The 16,871-nt window shown below is 36.0% G+C and overlaps 1 protein-coding gene across 1 annotated transcript; it reads left to right on the top strand.

Annotated features, from left to right (window-relative positions):
• Positions 1 to 436: 436 nt before the first annotated feature.
• Positions 437 to 2,092, top strand: LOC125342969 (wee1-like protein kinase 2). Its single transcript, XM_048335315.1, has one exon. The coding sequence runs from the start codon at positions 437 to 439 to the stop codon at positions 2,090 to 2,092; it is 1,656 nt and encodes a 551-aa protein (XP_048191272.1).
• Positions 2,093 to 16,871: the final 14,779 nt, after the last annotated feature.

Raw genomic sequence — 16,871 nt, 5'->3', positions numbered from 1 at the left:
TTTCTATTTCCATTCTTAATATATAATTTCTCATTACCTATACACCACCATTCCCAAAAGCAGAGCCAAAGGAATCAGCTTGAGTATGGGACATCTGGAGGCAGCCATTTGGGGAGGTTTAAGTGGGAGAAAGCTTCCCTGGTAAATAATAGGAGGCAGTAGTACTGATGGCAAAAGGGATAATAAAGATCTCAGCATCCTCTCAGATTCCTTATGATTGAGAAAATAGCACCTAATAAATTCAGGGGACAAGAATGATGACAATGATTTTCAAAAGAGGACTTTGGCATGGCTGTTTGTTTATAAGAAGGGAAAGGCCCTCTACAAAGTTACAAACTTTTCTACTTTCAATGCTTTTCTACCTCTTCTATTTGTAGATACATGGTGCTTGCTTCTGAGAGATTTCCTTGCCTATGTCATAAGCTGTTTCACTAAGATGGATCACAAAGGTGTTAACAAAGAGCTGAATCTGAAACTAAGCTCTTTCATTTGTGAAGAAAAAACTGAGAAAGACATGCAGAAGACCACACAAGAGAATGCAGAGGCACAGAACCAAAGCCCAAAGAAGGGTGAAGCTCCGGATTTGGAGGCTCCTAGGACTCCTGTCTGGGCTGTATGTAAACTGGATACTTCTCAGAAGAAAGACAAGGGAAGTCCTGATCTGTTTCCACACACTCCAAAGTCAGATCCTCCTACATTCCCTATGACACCACCACGACCAGATAACAAAAGAAAACTACTGTTGTGCGATAACTTGGCTACTCCCAGAAAACAGAGGAGTAAGCTAGCATTTTTTGCGAGAGAAAATGTTGCTTCCTCAAGCTCTAAGTATTTGAAGATCACAACTACTCCAGTCAGGAATGAGGTAAACTCAATGGATTTGGTCAATATAAATCCATTTACCCCACAGTCCCTCAGAAAACTATTACTTCAAGCAAAGAGCAAGAGAAACTACTATGATCCTGAAGAAACTGAAGCAAAGAAAGACAAAATAGAAGAAGGGCTACTTCCAACTAAAAGTATCCTACAACAAATCAGTATGGCTTCTCGATACAAAACAGAATTTTTTGAAGTAGAAAAAATTGGAGTTGGGGCATTTGGTACAGTCTACAAGTGCATTAAGAAGTTGGATGGATGTGTATATGCAATCAAGTGCTCCAAGAAAAGGTTTTCAGATGTATCAAGTGAAAATTTGGATTTGCATGAAGTTTATGCTCAGGCAGTTCTTGGACATCACCCTCATGTTGTACGTTACTATTCCTCATGGACAGAAGATGAACGTGTGATCATTCAAAACGAATACTGCAATGGTGGAAGCTTGCAAGTTGCTATATCTCAAAACACTAAGTCTAGTAATCATTTCCAAGAACCAAACCTCAAAGATATCCTTCATCAGATTTCTTTGGGGCTCAAGTACATCCACCAAGCTGGCATGGTACACCTAGACATCAAGCCTAGTAACATCTTCATTTGTTATAACATGCGAAATGATTCCTTTGAAGGACCAGAAGAGGTTGAAAATGAAGATGATTGGTTTCTCTCTGCCAGTGTGATATATAAAATTGGTGACTTGAGCCATGTGACCTCAATAAGAAAACCCAAAGTAGAAGAAGGAGATAGTTGCTTCCTGGCTAATGAGATTTTACAAAAGAATTATGAACACCTTCCCAAAGCAGATATATTTGCTTTAGGGTTAACCATTGCAGCAGCTGGTGGAGCATCATTACCTGCCAGTGGTGATGAGTGGCATCATATCCGTAAGGGTAACATTCCCTCCATTCCTCAGGGACTCTCAGAAGATTTTTACAATTTGCTAAAGAAAATGATCCATATAGACCCAAAGGAGAGACCTTGTGCCACATCTCTCTCCAGAAGTCAAGTTTTCTGGCCATCATTTGCTGAAACAGAAGCGCTTCAGCAGCAGCTCAACTTGGAAAAATCCAAGACAGCCATCCTAGAAAAGGAACTCAGAGAAGCTCAGCAGGCCCAGTTCTCCCATGATGATTCTGAGGACTTGGAACCACAAAAGAGCAAGAAGCAGAAAACATCTGGTGGGGAGGAGGACTTTACCTGTGAGGAATCTCTCCCATAGGAATTCATTTCACATTAGCCTTTAGCTGAACACATGCCTTTCATAAATAGATACTGATCTCTAACAAACTGAAAACATCAAACAACTGGTTTTCATAAAGGTTTTGAAAATCCAAATTTAGCATCTATATTCATGTTCCCAAAGGTACTAAACCTTTTTACAGCAATGATTCCAAGAAGAGGAATGGGTAGCAAGTTTTTTGTTTGTTTTTTTTTGGAGGAGGGGGGAACTCAATGACAACTTATTTCATTTTCATATTTTCTAATGAACAATGAGGAATAATGGGCCTCTGAACTGAAAGAAGTAAATGAAATCACCCTTTGGCTTGGCCTATGGACTAAGAAGTGGTCATTGTGAATTCCTCATTAAGGAGCTCACAGCTCTTCCTATATATGCAAAGGAATAAAATTTGTATTTGAGTTGAAGTAACAGCTTGCAAGAAAATGTGCCTGGATTTTAACAATGCTTCTGAGATTTCATGGCACTATTCATAAGAGAATTCCCAGCCTCTTTGAGCAAGTGGTTCTAGTACTGTGTTTTCTAAGGGGAGCAATCTCTTTATTCTGTGTTTGTTAAATAAATTACTCCATTATCATTTGAAGTGGTTACAAATAAGTCTGTATATAACATGAATGTTCTTAAGCTGGTTAGTAACTTGTGAAGCGAAAGCACTGGAGGTAAAGTGGGTCAAGAGAAATTCGATGTAATTGTTTCTTCTGAATCTATTTGTCTGAAACCTCTACTAGCAAATTCTATTAATTTGAAATTTCTGGATATCATCAGTTGTTCTTAATGTTAGCAGCACTTTGCTTAGTTTTCTGTGATTTTAGCACACTTCATCCAAACCTTTTTCTCTATGATATTTTCAAGGAAAATATTTATAAGTAAAGGTTTTCATCTTGTTCAAAACTTTTAAAAAGGAAAGTATTTCCTATGCCTCAAATGCAAGAAATATTGGATCTTGGGCTAGAGTTAAAGCTTTATGTTCTGATGGTACCTGCCTTCTTTGATTTAAAAAAAAAAGAGATAGCTGGGTATCAGTGACTGGTACCTGTAATCATAGTTGTCAGGAGGATGAGATCTGATGATCTTGCATAGAAGCCAGCCTGAGCAGGAAAGTCTATGAGACTCTTATCTCTAATTAACTGCCAAAAAGCCAGAAGAAGAGGTGCAGCTTAAGTGGTGGAGCACTCGCCTTGAGGGAAAAGACTAAGGGACTGTGCCCAGGCCCTGAGTTCAAGCCTTAGCATGATACTAAACAAACAAATAAATGAATAAATAATGTAAGAGAGGAGTGATGAGATTGAAACATTCTTATATAAAATCAATTTTCTGATTATAAGAACTTGATTTTACTTGAGAAAAATTAGGAAACACAGAAAACGGGGAAAGGGATTCCACTGGAATCTTCCCAGTTTCCACTGTAAAAAACTTTCAGGCATTTAGTTTTGTATATGTACACCCTAAGGTATTACTTTAAACATCCTTTACTTGGAATTTTATACAATGTCTGAACATTAATTTTTTTGTGCTGGTCCTGGGGCTTTAACTCGGAGAATGGGAGTTGTCCCTGAGCTCTTTTGCTGAAGACTAGTGCTCTAGCACTTGAGCCACAGATCCACTTCTGGCTTTATAGTAGTTAATTGGGGATAGAGTCTCACAGGCTTTCCTGCCTGGGCTGGCTGAAAACTACAATATTCAGATCTCAGCCTCTTGAGTAGCTAAGACTACAGATTTGAGTTACTGATGTCCAGACAAACCACGATGCTTAGACAATCCTCAGCTAACCTGGGTTTCACTAACAGCAGCTAAAATCCTTGCCCTAACAGGAAATTAGGGGGAGCTGGACATGCATGTTTATAGTATCCTTTTCACAGGATACTTCTTTTATCTGGCAGATGGCCTAATACCTAGTTGACCTATTTGAAGCTAAGGATTCTCCACATAGGAAACTTATTACTACTACTAGGTGCCATTGTGGCTCTTCTCTCACCTGTGCCTAGATTGTGCTGACTTGGCTATCACTCTTCACTGGAGTCCTAATCATGTATTTTCCTTAATCTGGGGAAAAATCTGGCCTGGGGCAACCTTCAGTTCTTTCAAATGGAAATAACAATTTCAATATCCAATGAAAATAGGGCGTTTAAGCAAAGTTTTATGGACAAACTAGGCAGTAAGTCAGGAATGCAGTCCTTTATCACCAGGTTTCTGACTCAAGGATCCCATGAGAAAGCTATGAAAGAGTTAAGTGGGATAGTTATACAGATAAAAAGGGGTAGGGGAGGTGGGGATAACACAGAAATGTAACTAGGAGTGTATAAAATGGTGTGTGGCCACTTGATATTTGTGGGTAAATATCTGAATGAATACAGTGAGAAAAGTAGGGATCTTAGGTTCCTAAAGAAAACATGTCTCCAACTTCTTTTGACCATTGGATTGAATTCTTTGGGTGTGCTGTTCTATTTCTAGATAGCAACAAATACTGTGTTGTTTCCATCACACACAGTTCTAAAGGGTTGCTTTGGTTTATATAATATGAAATACATCACATTTAGACAAATCATTTTTACTGGTCATTTGGGTTGTTTAAATTTTTTTATATCTTCAGAGCTACCAGTCAAATATGAGAATTATATGGATATAGACTAGAAGGAGGTAGTGACTGACAGTGTAAAACTCTACAAAGGTGGAATAAATACTATAATGACTATTTCCCTTGGATTCTGGTTAGAAAACTTTCACTTCATTAGAAATATAGGGTCCTGCTGGGCAATGGTGGTTCAATCATGTAACCCTACCTACTCAGGAGGCTGAGATCTGAGGATCACAGTTCAAATCAACCCAGTCAAGAAAGTCCATAAGAATCTTACCTCTAACTAACCACCAGAAAACTGGAATTGGTACTGTGGCTCAAGTGGGAGAGTGCTATCCTTGAGCAAAAGGAAGCCAGGGACAGTGTTCAGGCCCTGAGTCCAAGCCCCAGGATTAGTGCACACACACACACACACACACACACACACACACACACACACACGATGGTTGTGTCTCTGAAACTGGAGGGAAGAAAGTAAGGATCAGCTTACTTTTTAAGTTAATAAGAGTGGAAAGTTTGAGGTTAGTGTCCTTGGTGAATTGAATTTTTACATTAAAGAAGGCAACTTTTAGGAAGGAGTAATTGAGGTGGAATGGGGGTGAGAATTGGAAGTAAAGAGTTTACCTCTTTACCTCTTATATAATTTGCATTAACTATAATGTTTTTCAAATAATAGGTTAACAAAACACAAAGTAAGCCATTTCATAGATGATGACTATGTTTGGGGTGCCGAAGGGTTACATTCATGTTTTCATGGGTAGCAGGAACCCTCTTTTGTGCCTATTTATATGTGAAGATATAGAAACATCCATGGGATTTGATCAAGTTGGAACAGCTAATTAAAACAAAACTTAAGACTCAGTGTTAGTTTTCATTGCTGTGACAAAATACCAAAGAAAACAGGATTTATTTTGGTTCATAATTTCAGAGGCTACACTATATGGTTGGCTGCCTCCATTGAGTCTAGCCTGTGATAAGACAGAACATAGTGTACCATTGAGCAGAGCAGCTTACTTCCAGGCAGGGAGAAGAGGGTGAGATGAGAAGGTTTGAGGAACACACCTGATTCTGTCTAATGCTCATAAATAATATTTTTTCTTCTGAATTTTAGGACAAGTAAAAATATCAAAGCTTCTGGAACTCTTATACAGAGTGTAGATAGGGTTTGAATCCTAGCTTTGATGATAGCTGTGTGATATTAACCAAAGTTCTTATCTATTAAATGTCTATCCTCAGTAAATGTTTTGAATATTAAGTGAAGGGATATTTAATACACAAAGCTATACTGCATAAAACAATTTGTATACATATTTCTGTATACACAAGTAACAGTGAAACTCCAGTGATTGACAATAAACATACAAAATCTGAATAATTATAGCACAAAACACAGGCATATAAAATGCACTTATTTAAATTTTCTTACCAGTGAACAACAAAGAAAGCTCAAAATGATTTTTCCAGAAACACTGTTCATTTGGCTCTTAGAAACAGCGCTTAGTCTTGAGTTCAGTTCTATCTATGGCAATTAGCTTCATTCATTATCTCCATGGTTTAAACGATTAAGTGAGTCAGCTACAGATCAATTTGTATCTATCTATCTATCTATCTATCTATCTATCTATCTATCCCATTTAATATTCTCTCTATATATGTAATTGAATATACTAAACTCATTAAAGAATAAATCAACTCTTCGTTTATTATAGTAATTTTATTTCTTGGCTCCCCATGTTTCATAAAAAAGAAAGCATCTTTAATTTATTTTATTTTATTTTATTTATTTATTTATTTATTTTTTTTTGGCCAGTCCTGGGCCTTGGACTCAGGGCCTGAGCACTGTCCCTGGCTTCTTCCCGCTCAAGGCTAGCACTCTGCCACTTGCGCCACAGCGCCGCTTCTGGCCGTTTTCTGTATATGTGGTGCTGGGGAATCGAACCTAGGGCCTCGTGTATCCGAGGCAGGCACTCTTGCCACTAGGCTATATCCCCAGCCCATCTTTAATTTATAAAGAAGAGAAAATGTAACTAGCAACACAATTTTATTTCAGCAGCTAAAATTTCACTTGAATGCACCACGATTTCTTTATAATTATAAGCCTTTTGGTGGAGCTGGGCTACTTTTTCTTCTGATTATTCATCTTCCTATGCTGTAATCATATTTTGAGGATCAGTCTGTAGTGTAGCTTTGAGAAGAGAGATTATTTGGTTGATGTGATAGAATTACAGTGTGAATGTAGCAAATTGGAACTTTTCCTGATAAACAGTATCATATATAAACATTCTAGCTATTGGTTTGGATAACTTAAATGTAACCTGTAATTTCCACAACTTGAAATCAATGGAATACATTTATTTTTAATTAAATATGTGCAAAAATAAAACCCAGGAAAACAACTTAGCTTTTACTACCATATTAGTTACCTAATACAATTTAGCTTTTAGTACTGTATTAGTTATAATTTCTATGCAGCAAATTGCCCCAAGTTTATCAGTTTAATGGCATATACATTATTTTGTTGTAGTTTCAGTGCAGCAGAAAATATGAGTATTGTTTAGTTATGTCCTGATTCCTCTATGATCTCTTGCAATGCCATCCTCAAGTTGTCTTCTAACGGTAGGAGTCCATCTGAAGTTTCCAGAGGACCCATTTCCAAGATCACCAATGTTATTATTGGTAGGAAGAATACTGGCCCCTCTAGACATCTATTTTGTAATCACTGGAACATGTGAATGATTTATATGGCAATTTCAAGAGGAAATTACATGTGATAACCAGCTGACTTTAAAATAAGGAGTTTACATTTTATTACCAGGGTAGTTCCATTGTCACCCTAATGTCATTAAAGGTGGAAGCTGGAGGCAGAAGACTCAGTGTGAGATTGATGCACAAGTGAGGGCCTAGTCTAAGCTGGAGGCTACTCCCAGTCTCCTTTCAATGCAGGACTTCTGCTTGATTGATTGGAGTGAACACTAAGAAGGGACAGAATGTGACCAATAGCAGTGTTTGCAAGATGGAAGCCAAAATTTGGGCAAAGGTAGTCACAGAAGGGATATCACATTATTTTTGGACTACTCAGTTTGTTAGAAGCAAGTAACCTGGTTAAACTAACAATGAAAGAGAACAGGGTACCAAAGGTTATGAATTTCAGGAGTTAGTAATCAGAAGCTCCCTACCACAAGTACTGATATAATATTCAGTGTTTCATTTATTCTTAAAATCAAGAGGACTGGCAAACTCTTGTTATTTTTTTTCTTTCTCAGATCTAAAATTTTTAAATAGGTATTTTAAATACATATTTATGTGAATGTATGCACAAATAAAAATACACAAATTATTAAAAAATCTCTGACCTAGAAAACTTTATTCTTAAGTGAAGCAAGTCTGACCTAAAATGCATGATATCACTCATATGTGGAACCTAACATATTTGAAAGCAGAATGATGATTATCAGAGAGAGACTAGGAAGAAAGAAGAAACTGGAAGAGGTTGGTCAATGAGTAGTAAGCTCTAATTACATAGGAACAAGAAGTTATTTGTGTCTTATAGATAACAACAGGGTACTATGTACCTGATGAAGTTGAAAAGATTCTGTAAGGCTTTACCACAAACAAGTGATGTTTGTAGTGATTGGTATGCTAATTGCCTTAACCTGATCATTAAAAAATGTATTAATGAGCAGAAATAATACAAGGTATCCCAGAAAATTTATACAGTTACTATGTTAAGTCTTTAAAAGCAGCAAGGCACAATTTGTTTAAAAATAGTATTTGTAAAATTTTTCAATGAGCATGAATTATATGCATATAAAAATGCATTTTTTGTTGGTTATAGGGCTTGAATTCAGGGCTTGGCCCCTGTTCCTACGCTATTTTGCTCACGGCCAACAGTCTACCACTGGAGCCACACTTACACTTTCAGCTATTTTAGGTACTTAACTGGAGCTCAGAGTCTCATGGACTTTCCTGCCTGGGCTAGCATCAACCCTCTATCCTCAGATCTCAGCTTCCTGAGTATCTAGGATTATAGGCATGAGCCACTACAACTTGGCTAAAATTAAATTAACCTTTAAAATCTACTTCAAGAATGAAAAAAACAACCAACTTTCCACATGTATACATGTCATGATATTTTTAGTACAGGTAAAATTTTTTACCTTTTTGTCAATAAAAGTATGGATCATATACTGTATGCATACTATATAGCATTTCTATGCATATATGTACTTGTAGAGCAATTTGGTCATAAATTTCATTAGAAAAATATTTACTTAATATGAGTTAACATTATAATCTATAGAATTTTCTCCTAAGGGGGCTGGGAATGTGACTTAGTGGTACATTAAGCCTTGGTTTCTATTCCTCAGCCCCACATAAACAGAAAAAGCCAGAAGTGGCGCTGTGGTTCAAGAGGTTAGAGTGCTAGCCTTGAGCAAAAAGAAGCAAGGGACAGTGCTCAGGCCCTGAGTCCAAGCCCCAGGACTAGCAGTAAATAAATAAATAAATAAAGGAAGAATTTTCTCCTAAGCTCTTATGAGAAAAACATATTTAAATAGCTTACCATTAAAAAAAAAATCCCAACCGTATATGTCATACACAAAGGGCTCCTGTGCTGCTAAGGCTTTCAATTATTTTTATGGCGTTTATTATGACCCAGGACATATCAGTAGTTAGACATGTGAAACAATTTCCAACTAGGAGATTTGTTATGAGTAAGAGAATTAACTGTGGGTAATACTCAAAATGATTATTTTTTTCAAGCTTGAGGCCCCCCAATTTTACTGGCCAGAGGGAAGGTACTCAAATAAGTATGATACTATCTGCTATGACTTTTTACAGATGCACATATCTTCAATTTACCTTCATTTCTGTTGTTTCACTTGTAACATGTGAGATATAATAATTTGAAAAGAAAATCAATACTATCCAGTATTAATCATGAGAAACTAAATAAAAGGATAATTTGAAATATGAATTTTATCCATACTATGAAAAATGATGTAGGATATTTTTAAAATCTACTTAAATATAAGAGTATTATAGTGTTTATCTTCCTTTATTGCCACTTCTTTGTTAGTTTTAATCTTTACAGATTAAAATGGCCTTAAAATGAATCATTCCTGAAACCTATTACTTTATCTATACATATGTACATTCAGGTGAACAAAATGCATATTTTGGTTACTGAATATGTTTTGGTATGTTTTGTGATGGCTGGACATTAGACTGTGTTTTCATTTTGCCAGTCGTGCAACTTGGACTCAGGGCCTGAGCACTGAGGAATCGAACCCAGGGCTTCATGCATGCTAAGCAAGCACTCTATCACTAGGCCACATTCCTAGTCCCTAGACTATGGTTTTATATGTCAATCCATGCTATGATAAAGGACCCATTGCTACCTTGACTCTATATAATTACTTTTCCGGAAGACTGATTAAAAATAGTTAGAAATTAAACAGTAGTTAGTTAATACTATTGCTTACATGGTTAGTGGAACCTATTATTTTACTTGTAACATTTTTTCTTAAATAATGTCTGTTTTGTCAAATTCTCTGACAAAACACAATAGACAAGAAAATGCTGGTTCAGGAGAATTCATAAGTAATAAAAATCAGTAATGTTCAATTATCTGGGTGTTTTTTTTTTGGATGATTTAAATATTTTTAGAGGGAGCAGTAAAGAGCATTACACTGGCCTCACAGTTATTCTACCACTTGAGTCAAGCCCCAGCCCTTCATAGCTCTGGCTGTTTTTGAGATAGGGTCTTGCTTTTTGCTCAGTGCAGACTCTACAATGATCTTCCTATTTCCATTCCCTGCTGTATGTAGGATAAAAGCCAAGTGTTGCTGAGCTCAGCTTCTAGTAGAGTTGGGGCAGGACAAACTATGCTCTTGCTGGCCTTGAATTGTGATCCTCCTGATCTCAACCTCCCAAGTTGCTGTGATTACAGGTATAAGCCATAGGTTCTTGAACTTGTTGTTTTAATGACTGAAGAGAATTATCTTTTAATAATAATCGTGTGTTTTCCTTTAAAAAATTTTCAACCTGCCATAAATGAGCAGTATATGAATTAATTGGGCTGTTTGCCAGCTACCAAAAAGTAGAACATCTGGATGACAGTTGCTAAATAAAATGCATTCCCAGAAGATCAATCTGCAATGGAGGATTCCAGATTCCATTTATTCAACACCAAAATACAGTGAGGAAAAATAAGTGTTGTTTTCATAATATGTATGCAGAAAGTACTTAGGTATTTTGAAAATATTCAAACTGAATTTTGTTACTGGTTAGGTATCAGAGATTTCCATGTAACTATTTAAAGAAATTTATCAAGAAACTCGTTGTAAGTTATTTCTTTGAATGGTTTTTTGATACCAAAGCAGCATCAGTTCATACATATATGAATTACTTAATATAAACATTGTTAATCTTCTGTGATTTTTATGTTCTTTCTTTTGTTATTTAGGTGAAATCCTAAGACTAAAAATTGATATATAATATTGTTATTACTATGTACTTATAGTATGCATTAGGGATGTTCACTGTGATATTTCCATACATGCACATTTAATCAACCTTTATCTTCTCCTCTCGTCCTTTTTAGCTTTTACTATTCACTGTTCTATATCTATAACTAAGATTTTAGTTTTGTATGTGACAAATAATATGGGGCATCTGTCTTTCTGGGTCAGTATATTTTTTCACTTAACAGCAACCAGTTCCATTCATTTTTCTACAAATGACATTATTTTATTAACTCAAGCCTGCTGCTGTTCTACTACACGTGTGTCATGCTTCCACATCCAGATTTTTTTCTGGCTAATTGGAGATAAGAGTACCAAGTATTTGTCTGCTTGGGCAGATTATTAACTGAAATTCTCAGATCTCTGCCTCCCAAGTAACTAGGATTATCAACTAGAGTAGATGTGAGCCACTTGTGCCTGGAGAGACCACTAGCTTTGAGTAAAATGGTTGTGTGAGAGCATATAAGTTCATGAGTTTAAGATCCAGTAGAGGCAAAAAAAGTGTTAGATGTGGACCAAATCTTGGAGGAAATATAGAGATGAATGTTTACAAAATAGTATATGCCAGGCATTGTTCAAGGTATTTTATGAATTTGGCTAATTTGCCTTCAAATAAAAAATGAAAATCAGAGAATCATCTGTGTTTAGGAGGCACAGAACATTTATGATTTCAAAACCCATGTGTACATATTTTGCTATGCAGTATTTATTTGAATTTTGAATTCTCTCGTTTTTTAATTTGAATTGCATATTTCTTACTTCTTTACTCAGAGAACGACCATAGAACACAAACAAGGCCACACTGAATCTACTAGTACAGCCATGTTCATTGCAGTATTGTTTTTTTTTTTTTTTTGTGGCCAGTCCTGGGGCTTGGACTCGGGGCCTGAGCACTGTCCCTGGCTTCTTTTTGCTCAAGGCTAGCACTCTGCCACTTGAGCCACAGCACCACTTCTGGCCATTTTCTGTATATGTGGTGCTGGGGAATTGAACCCAGGGCCTCATGTATACGAGGCAAGCACTCTTGCCACTAGGCCATATCCCCAGCCCCATTGCAGTATTGTTAACCAGAGCCAAGATATGGATTTAGCCCAGATGTCCCTCAATAGATGAATGGATCACAAAAATGTGGTATATAAACACAACAGACTTCTACTCACCCCTCAGAATAAAATGATATTGTGCCATTCCTAAAGAAATGGAAAGACTTGGAAAACATTATAGTAAGCAAAGTAAGCCAGGCGCAGAGAAACACAGGTTTGTGTTAGCTAGAATGTATCCATAAATCTACAAACAAACACACTGGAGGGTAAAAATAACACTCTGGGACATGATAAATTATACAGGATTCTAGGCTTTCGCACACAGTGAGACCAAAGGAGGATATTCTTAGGAGAAGAAATTAAAGGGACAATATCTAGATGCTGAACTCCAGGAAATGGAAACAAGGGGCTTTTCTCTTTGTTGCTGTTTTTGATTTCTTGTCCTTTTGTCTTGTTGGCTAGTTTGTCTTTGGAAGGGTAAGGAAGAGCCCAGAAATGGTGGGACAGTACAAGAAATGTATCCAAGGCCTAACGTATGAAACTGTAACCTCTCTGTACATCAGTTTGACAATAAAAATTAAAAATATAAATAACTAAAAGTAGAAGGAAAAAAGATTGAACAAATGAAAATGGTGGTACTCTCTAGACACTGTGTTAAAAATGAAGTACACAACTTGTAGGTGAGGACAGGAGGGAAAAACTGGGAGAGAGTGAGGGAAGTAAAAAAAAAGTAACATACTGTTTACCTTATTTATGTAACTGTAATCTCTCTATATGTAACCTACCCCACTACCAACCTGCCTCCCCCACTAAAAAAAGATGGGATGTTCATATAAGTCAAACAATTGCCTTATTGTCAAATTTCTTAGTTTAGGTATTATGGACTTTTGGGGACATTTGAGATTTCAAAATTATTTCTTTTCACGGACTGTTGTTTGCACTGTAGGGTGTTAACAGTTTTTCTTATCTTTCCTCAGTACAAGCTGGTGCCACCATTAGTCACCAGTTATGAGAAAGAAAACATGTTCAAATCTTGCCAAATATTCACCAAGCTGGAGCAAGGTACAAAATTAGACCCTGTTGAAAACTACTCTCTTCAATCATAATTTTATAACTGAGAAAATATGATTCAACTTCAGATCTATCCATGATTTTCATTGTTATGTGATACTAGACTGTGCATAGGTAATCCTTGGAAGGCAAGCAGAAGAAAAGGTTATATGGGCTATCTGAAGCCAGGTTTGGATGCCAAACTTGAACTAGCTTATATTTTTATTTGTAAACACCATAAAAGCTTCCTTTTCCTTACATTTTTATTAGCATCAATTAATTTCACAAGGGAAATATCATTTTACATGTCCACATACACATGGAATGTACCTTGATCAGAGAAAACTCTTCCTTCCTCCTCCCTAAATCAATCTCAACAATCTTCCTTATTCAGTTGTATCATATGTACATAAAACATATTGACTATATTCACCTTTCACCACCCTCTTTATTCATTATCATTTGTTCCATTAGGCCCCCATCCCTAGGACAGGACCTATTTTGCATTCTTGTCATTTTTTTTCATGTGTACTAATAGTTTTACAGAATTTAACCCTGGTATTTCACACATGCATATATAATAATTTACTCTGATTTAGCCACTCAATTACTCTCAACTGCCCATCATTTCTACCACTTTCCAATACCTTTCAGTGAGTTTCTCTTACTATCTTCATTCAGATATACATTAAAAGGAAAGAGGACAAGTATAATGACCAAAGACCTTCTTTAAAGTGAATGAAAAGTTTCCAGAATTGAGACTCAGGTGTGCAAGTAGTAAAAGAATTTCAGAACACCAGACTTCTTAGCATTTTAAAGAACTCCCAGAAGTTTTAGAAATAAATCTACAGAGCTCTGACACATTCCAAGATACATGTATAAGCACAATGTGCTTTATGTTGACTCAGTGAAGTAAAGATAACAGAGGAAATTTATTTAAAAAGTGATAAGGTTGTGAGATTCTCCAGTTAATGTGCTTAGTTTCCAGAGATAGTTATATTGCAAAGCCTCTTTTAGTCCTTGAGAAACACTGAAGAACAAAATTAAAACAAAAGGAGGCAAATTTGGGGGCCTGGAACACTCCATTTTGGCATCTTCCACATGATTTACTGCTCACAGTGCAGGGTACAAATAATGGCCATGCCAGCATGTGAAAGCTTAAAATACATTCTAATGAAGATCACATCGTGAACATTGCCAAGGCAGAATAAAATGCAATCAGGATTTAAATGTGGCTAAAATAATAGCTCCTTGGATTCAAGCACACTGATTAATGCCAGAGACACTTATGAAATCCTGTTGTCTGGTCATCAGTGTTATTTTTCTTGGAGAACACTTTGTACTAGAAGCAATAAAGGAAGACTAATAAACTAAGAGAATACCTTATTCTTGAAAATTAAAATGGCTCAAGTGAAGTGCTTTAAAGATGATCTATATTCCAAGATCGACAGGGCATCAATATAACTTACTTTGAAATAAATACTCTAAATATTTCTGGAATACTCATCACAGTTTTTCTTCTTTTCTTCCTATGTCAGCATATAAATGTAAATTTTATGCTTACTCTATATCCAGTTTTTTTTTAAAATCTGAGGAGCCAAAATTAGCTTTATTGATTCCACTCAAATCATTTGAAAAGGAAAATGTGTGTAAATCTTAAGAACATTGAAACAACGCAGAAGCATTTGCCATTTCAATTTCATAAAGTAGATGATAGTTAAATAAACATTTATGGAAAAAGGATGATATGTATAAAGACTGAGACACAGGGGTTAGTGATAAGTTTATGGTAAATGTTGTCTATTAGGGTATCTTATCTAAATATTGAAATAATGAGCAGAACAAAACAAAATCCACAGGGTTTATTCCTATTTGGCAAATATATTCTGTTTTATTTGAAGATACAACTGTCAGAGTGGAAGTAGAAACCTTTTATAGTCATATGAACATACTGGAATGATCACTTCTTAATAAGAAATGTATTAAATTAATAACATTCCCTCTTTTTCTTTTCAAAGAAGTCTTTACTATAATTGATTTAATAAGGGAAAATACTGATCATGATGACATTCCAACTGTTTCTCTACTAGCTTGAACTATATCCTCTCTTGAAGTTATGGAGTACTAAGAGGGAAGGATTATGGAAGGACACTTATATCCCAGTCTTGGCTATACTTCTGTTTCCATTTTTAGTTTGTTCCGATCATTTGTAACCTAAAGTTTTAGGTGGAATTTGTGTTCAACAAATGGAACACTGTAGGAGAAAAATACTTGGTAGATGCTATTTATAAAAAATGTTCATAAAACTACTGAATTTGATCTGCTTTTAGGTCGGTTGAAAAATACTGGATTAGAAGTCAAGAGAATGGATAGTTGTACTTTCAGTGGTTAACTATATGACTATAAACAGATACTTTAGGCTTTGTGTGACTCATTTTCTTCATTGGCAGCCTCAACCTCCTGAGGGATGTGATGAAAGAAAGGCCCATGTTTAAATAAAGCATTGGATTAGATAAATTATCTTCCTCACACCTTCTCCTCCAGCACCTTACATCTCAATGATCTTGACTCTTAAGAGATTCAAAACATAACTTAGAAGTTAAGAAAAGTGATGGAAAAAGCAGGATGGGAGAGAATGCTGATCAAGATATACTGTATTCATAAAATGCTTTACTCAAAATTTTACATGCATAATAAATTGTTCTAAGCAAACAGAAAACATATTTTCTTAAGCCATTTGGAGTCTCCCTGCTATGCATACCTTGTGAAAGTGCATATTTGTTAGCTAGAAATATAACAAACTCTGTCTATAAAGTACCCAAGCCTTTGGTGCCCTTCTGAATATTCTGACCAAGAGATTTCCTGAAGTACTGCTGAGTGACATTACACAGCAAGGGAGCAGCATGTTGAGATTCTCTGTTCATTGGAAGATCCCTTGCTCTCTTCCTGGTATGGATGCTAAGATCACAAAACATTCTTTAGGCAGTCTTCTACTTTGAGGAAGTTCCTTTCTATGAAGACCTATCAACAAATGTGAGATGAAATCTAACTTTGTGTGCAACTATTATATTAGGACTAAAGAAATTTTAAAATTCTAATTATTCAAGATAATAAATAATTAATGACATAAGCAGTAAACTAAAGTGATTATTGAGTTCCTATAACAGTGAAACAAGCATAAAGAAAAACGGTGGAATGTAGGAAAATAGTATTTATCAGGTCCTTTATAGACTAAAATGATTGTGTTTAGGTGAGTTTGAAAGTTATTTTTGTCCATAGTGGGGCTTAACTGTGGACTTGGGCTCTTTCCCTGAGTGTTTCAGCTCAAGGCTAGCACTGTACCACTTCAGCCATATCATCACTTCCAGTTTTCTGGTGGTTAATTGGAGATAAGTGTCTTATGGACTTTCCTGCCCCATCTGGATTTGAACTGTGATACTCAGCTCTCAGCCTCCTGAGTAAGTAGGATTACAGGCCTGAGCCACCAGTGCCCAGCTTGCATTTTTAAATTCAAACAGCATTAATATAAAGACAAAAGTAAGAATATCAGAAATTGAAGAAGAGATAGC

The sequence above is a fragment of the Perognathus longimembris genome, chromosome 28 (assembly GCF_023159225.1).
Source record: "Perognathus longimembris pacificus isolate PPM17 chromosome 28, ASM2315922v1, whole genome shotgun sequence".
NCBI classification, from domain to species: Eukaryota; Metazoa; Chordata; class Mammalia; order Rodentia; family Heteromyidae; genus Perognathus; species Perognathus longimembris.
The sequence above is the reverse complement of the archived record's forward strand: the minus strand, read 5'-3'. Positions and strand labels throughout refer to the sequence as shown.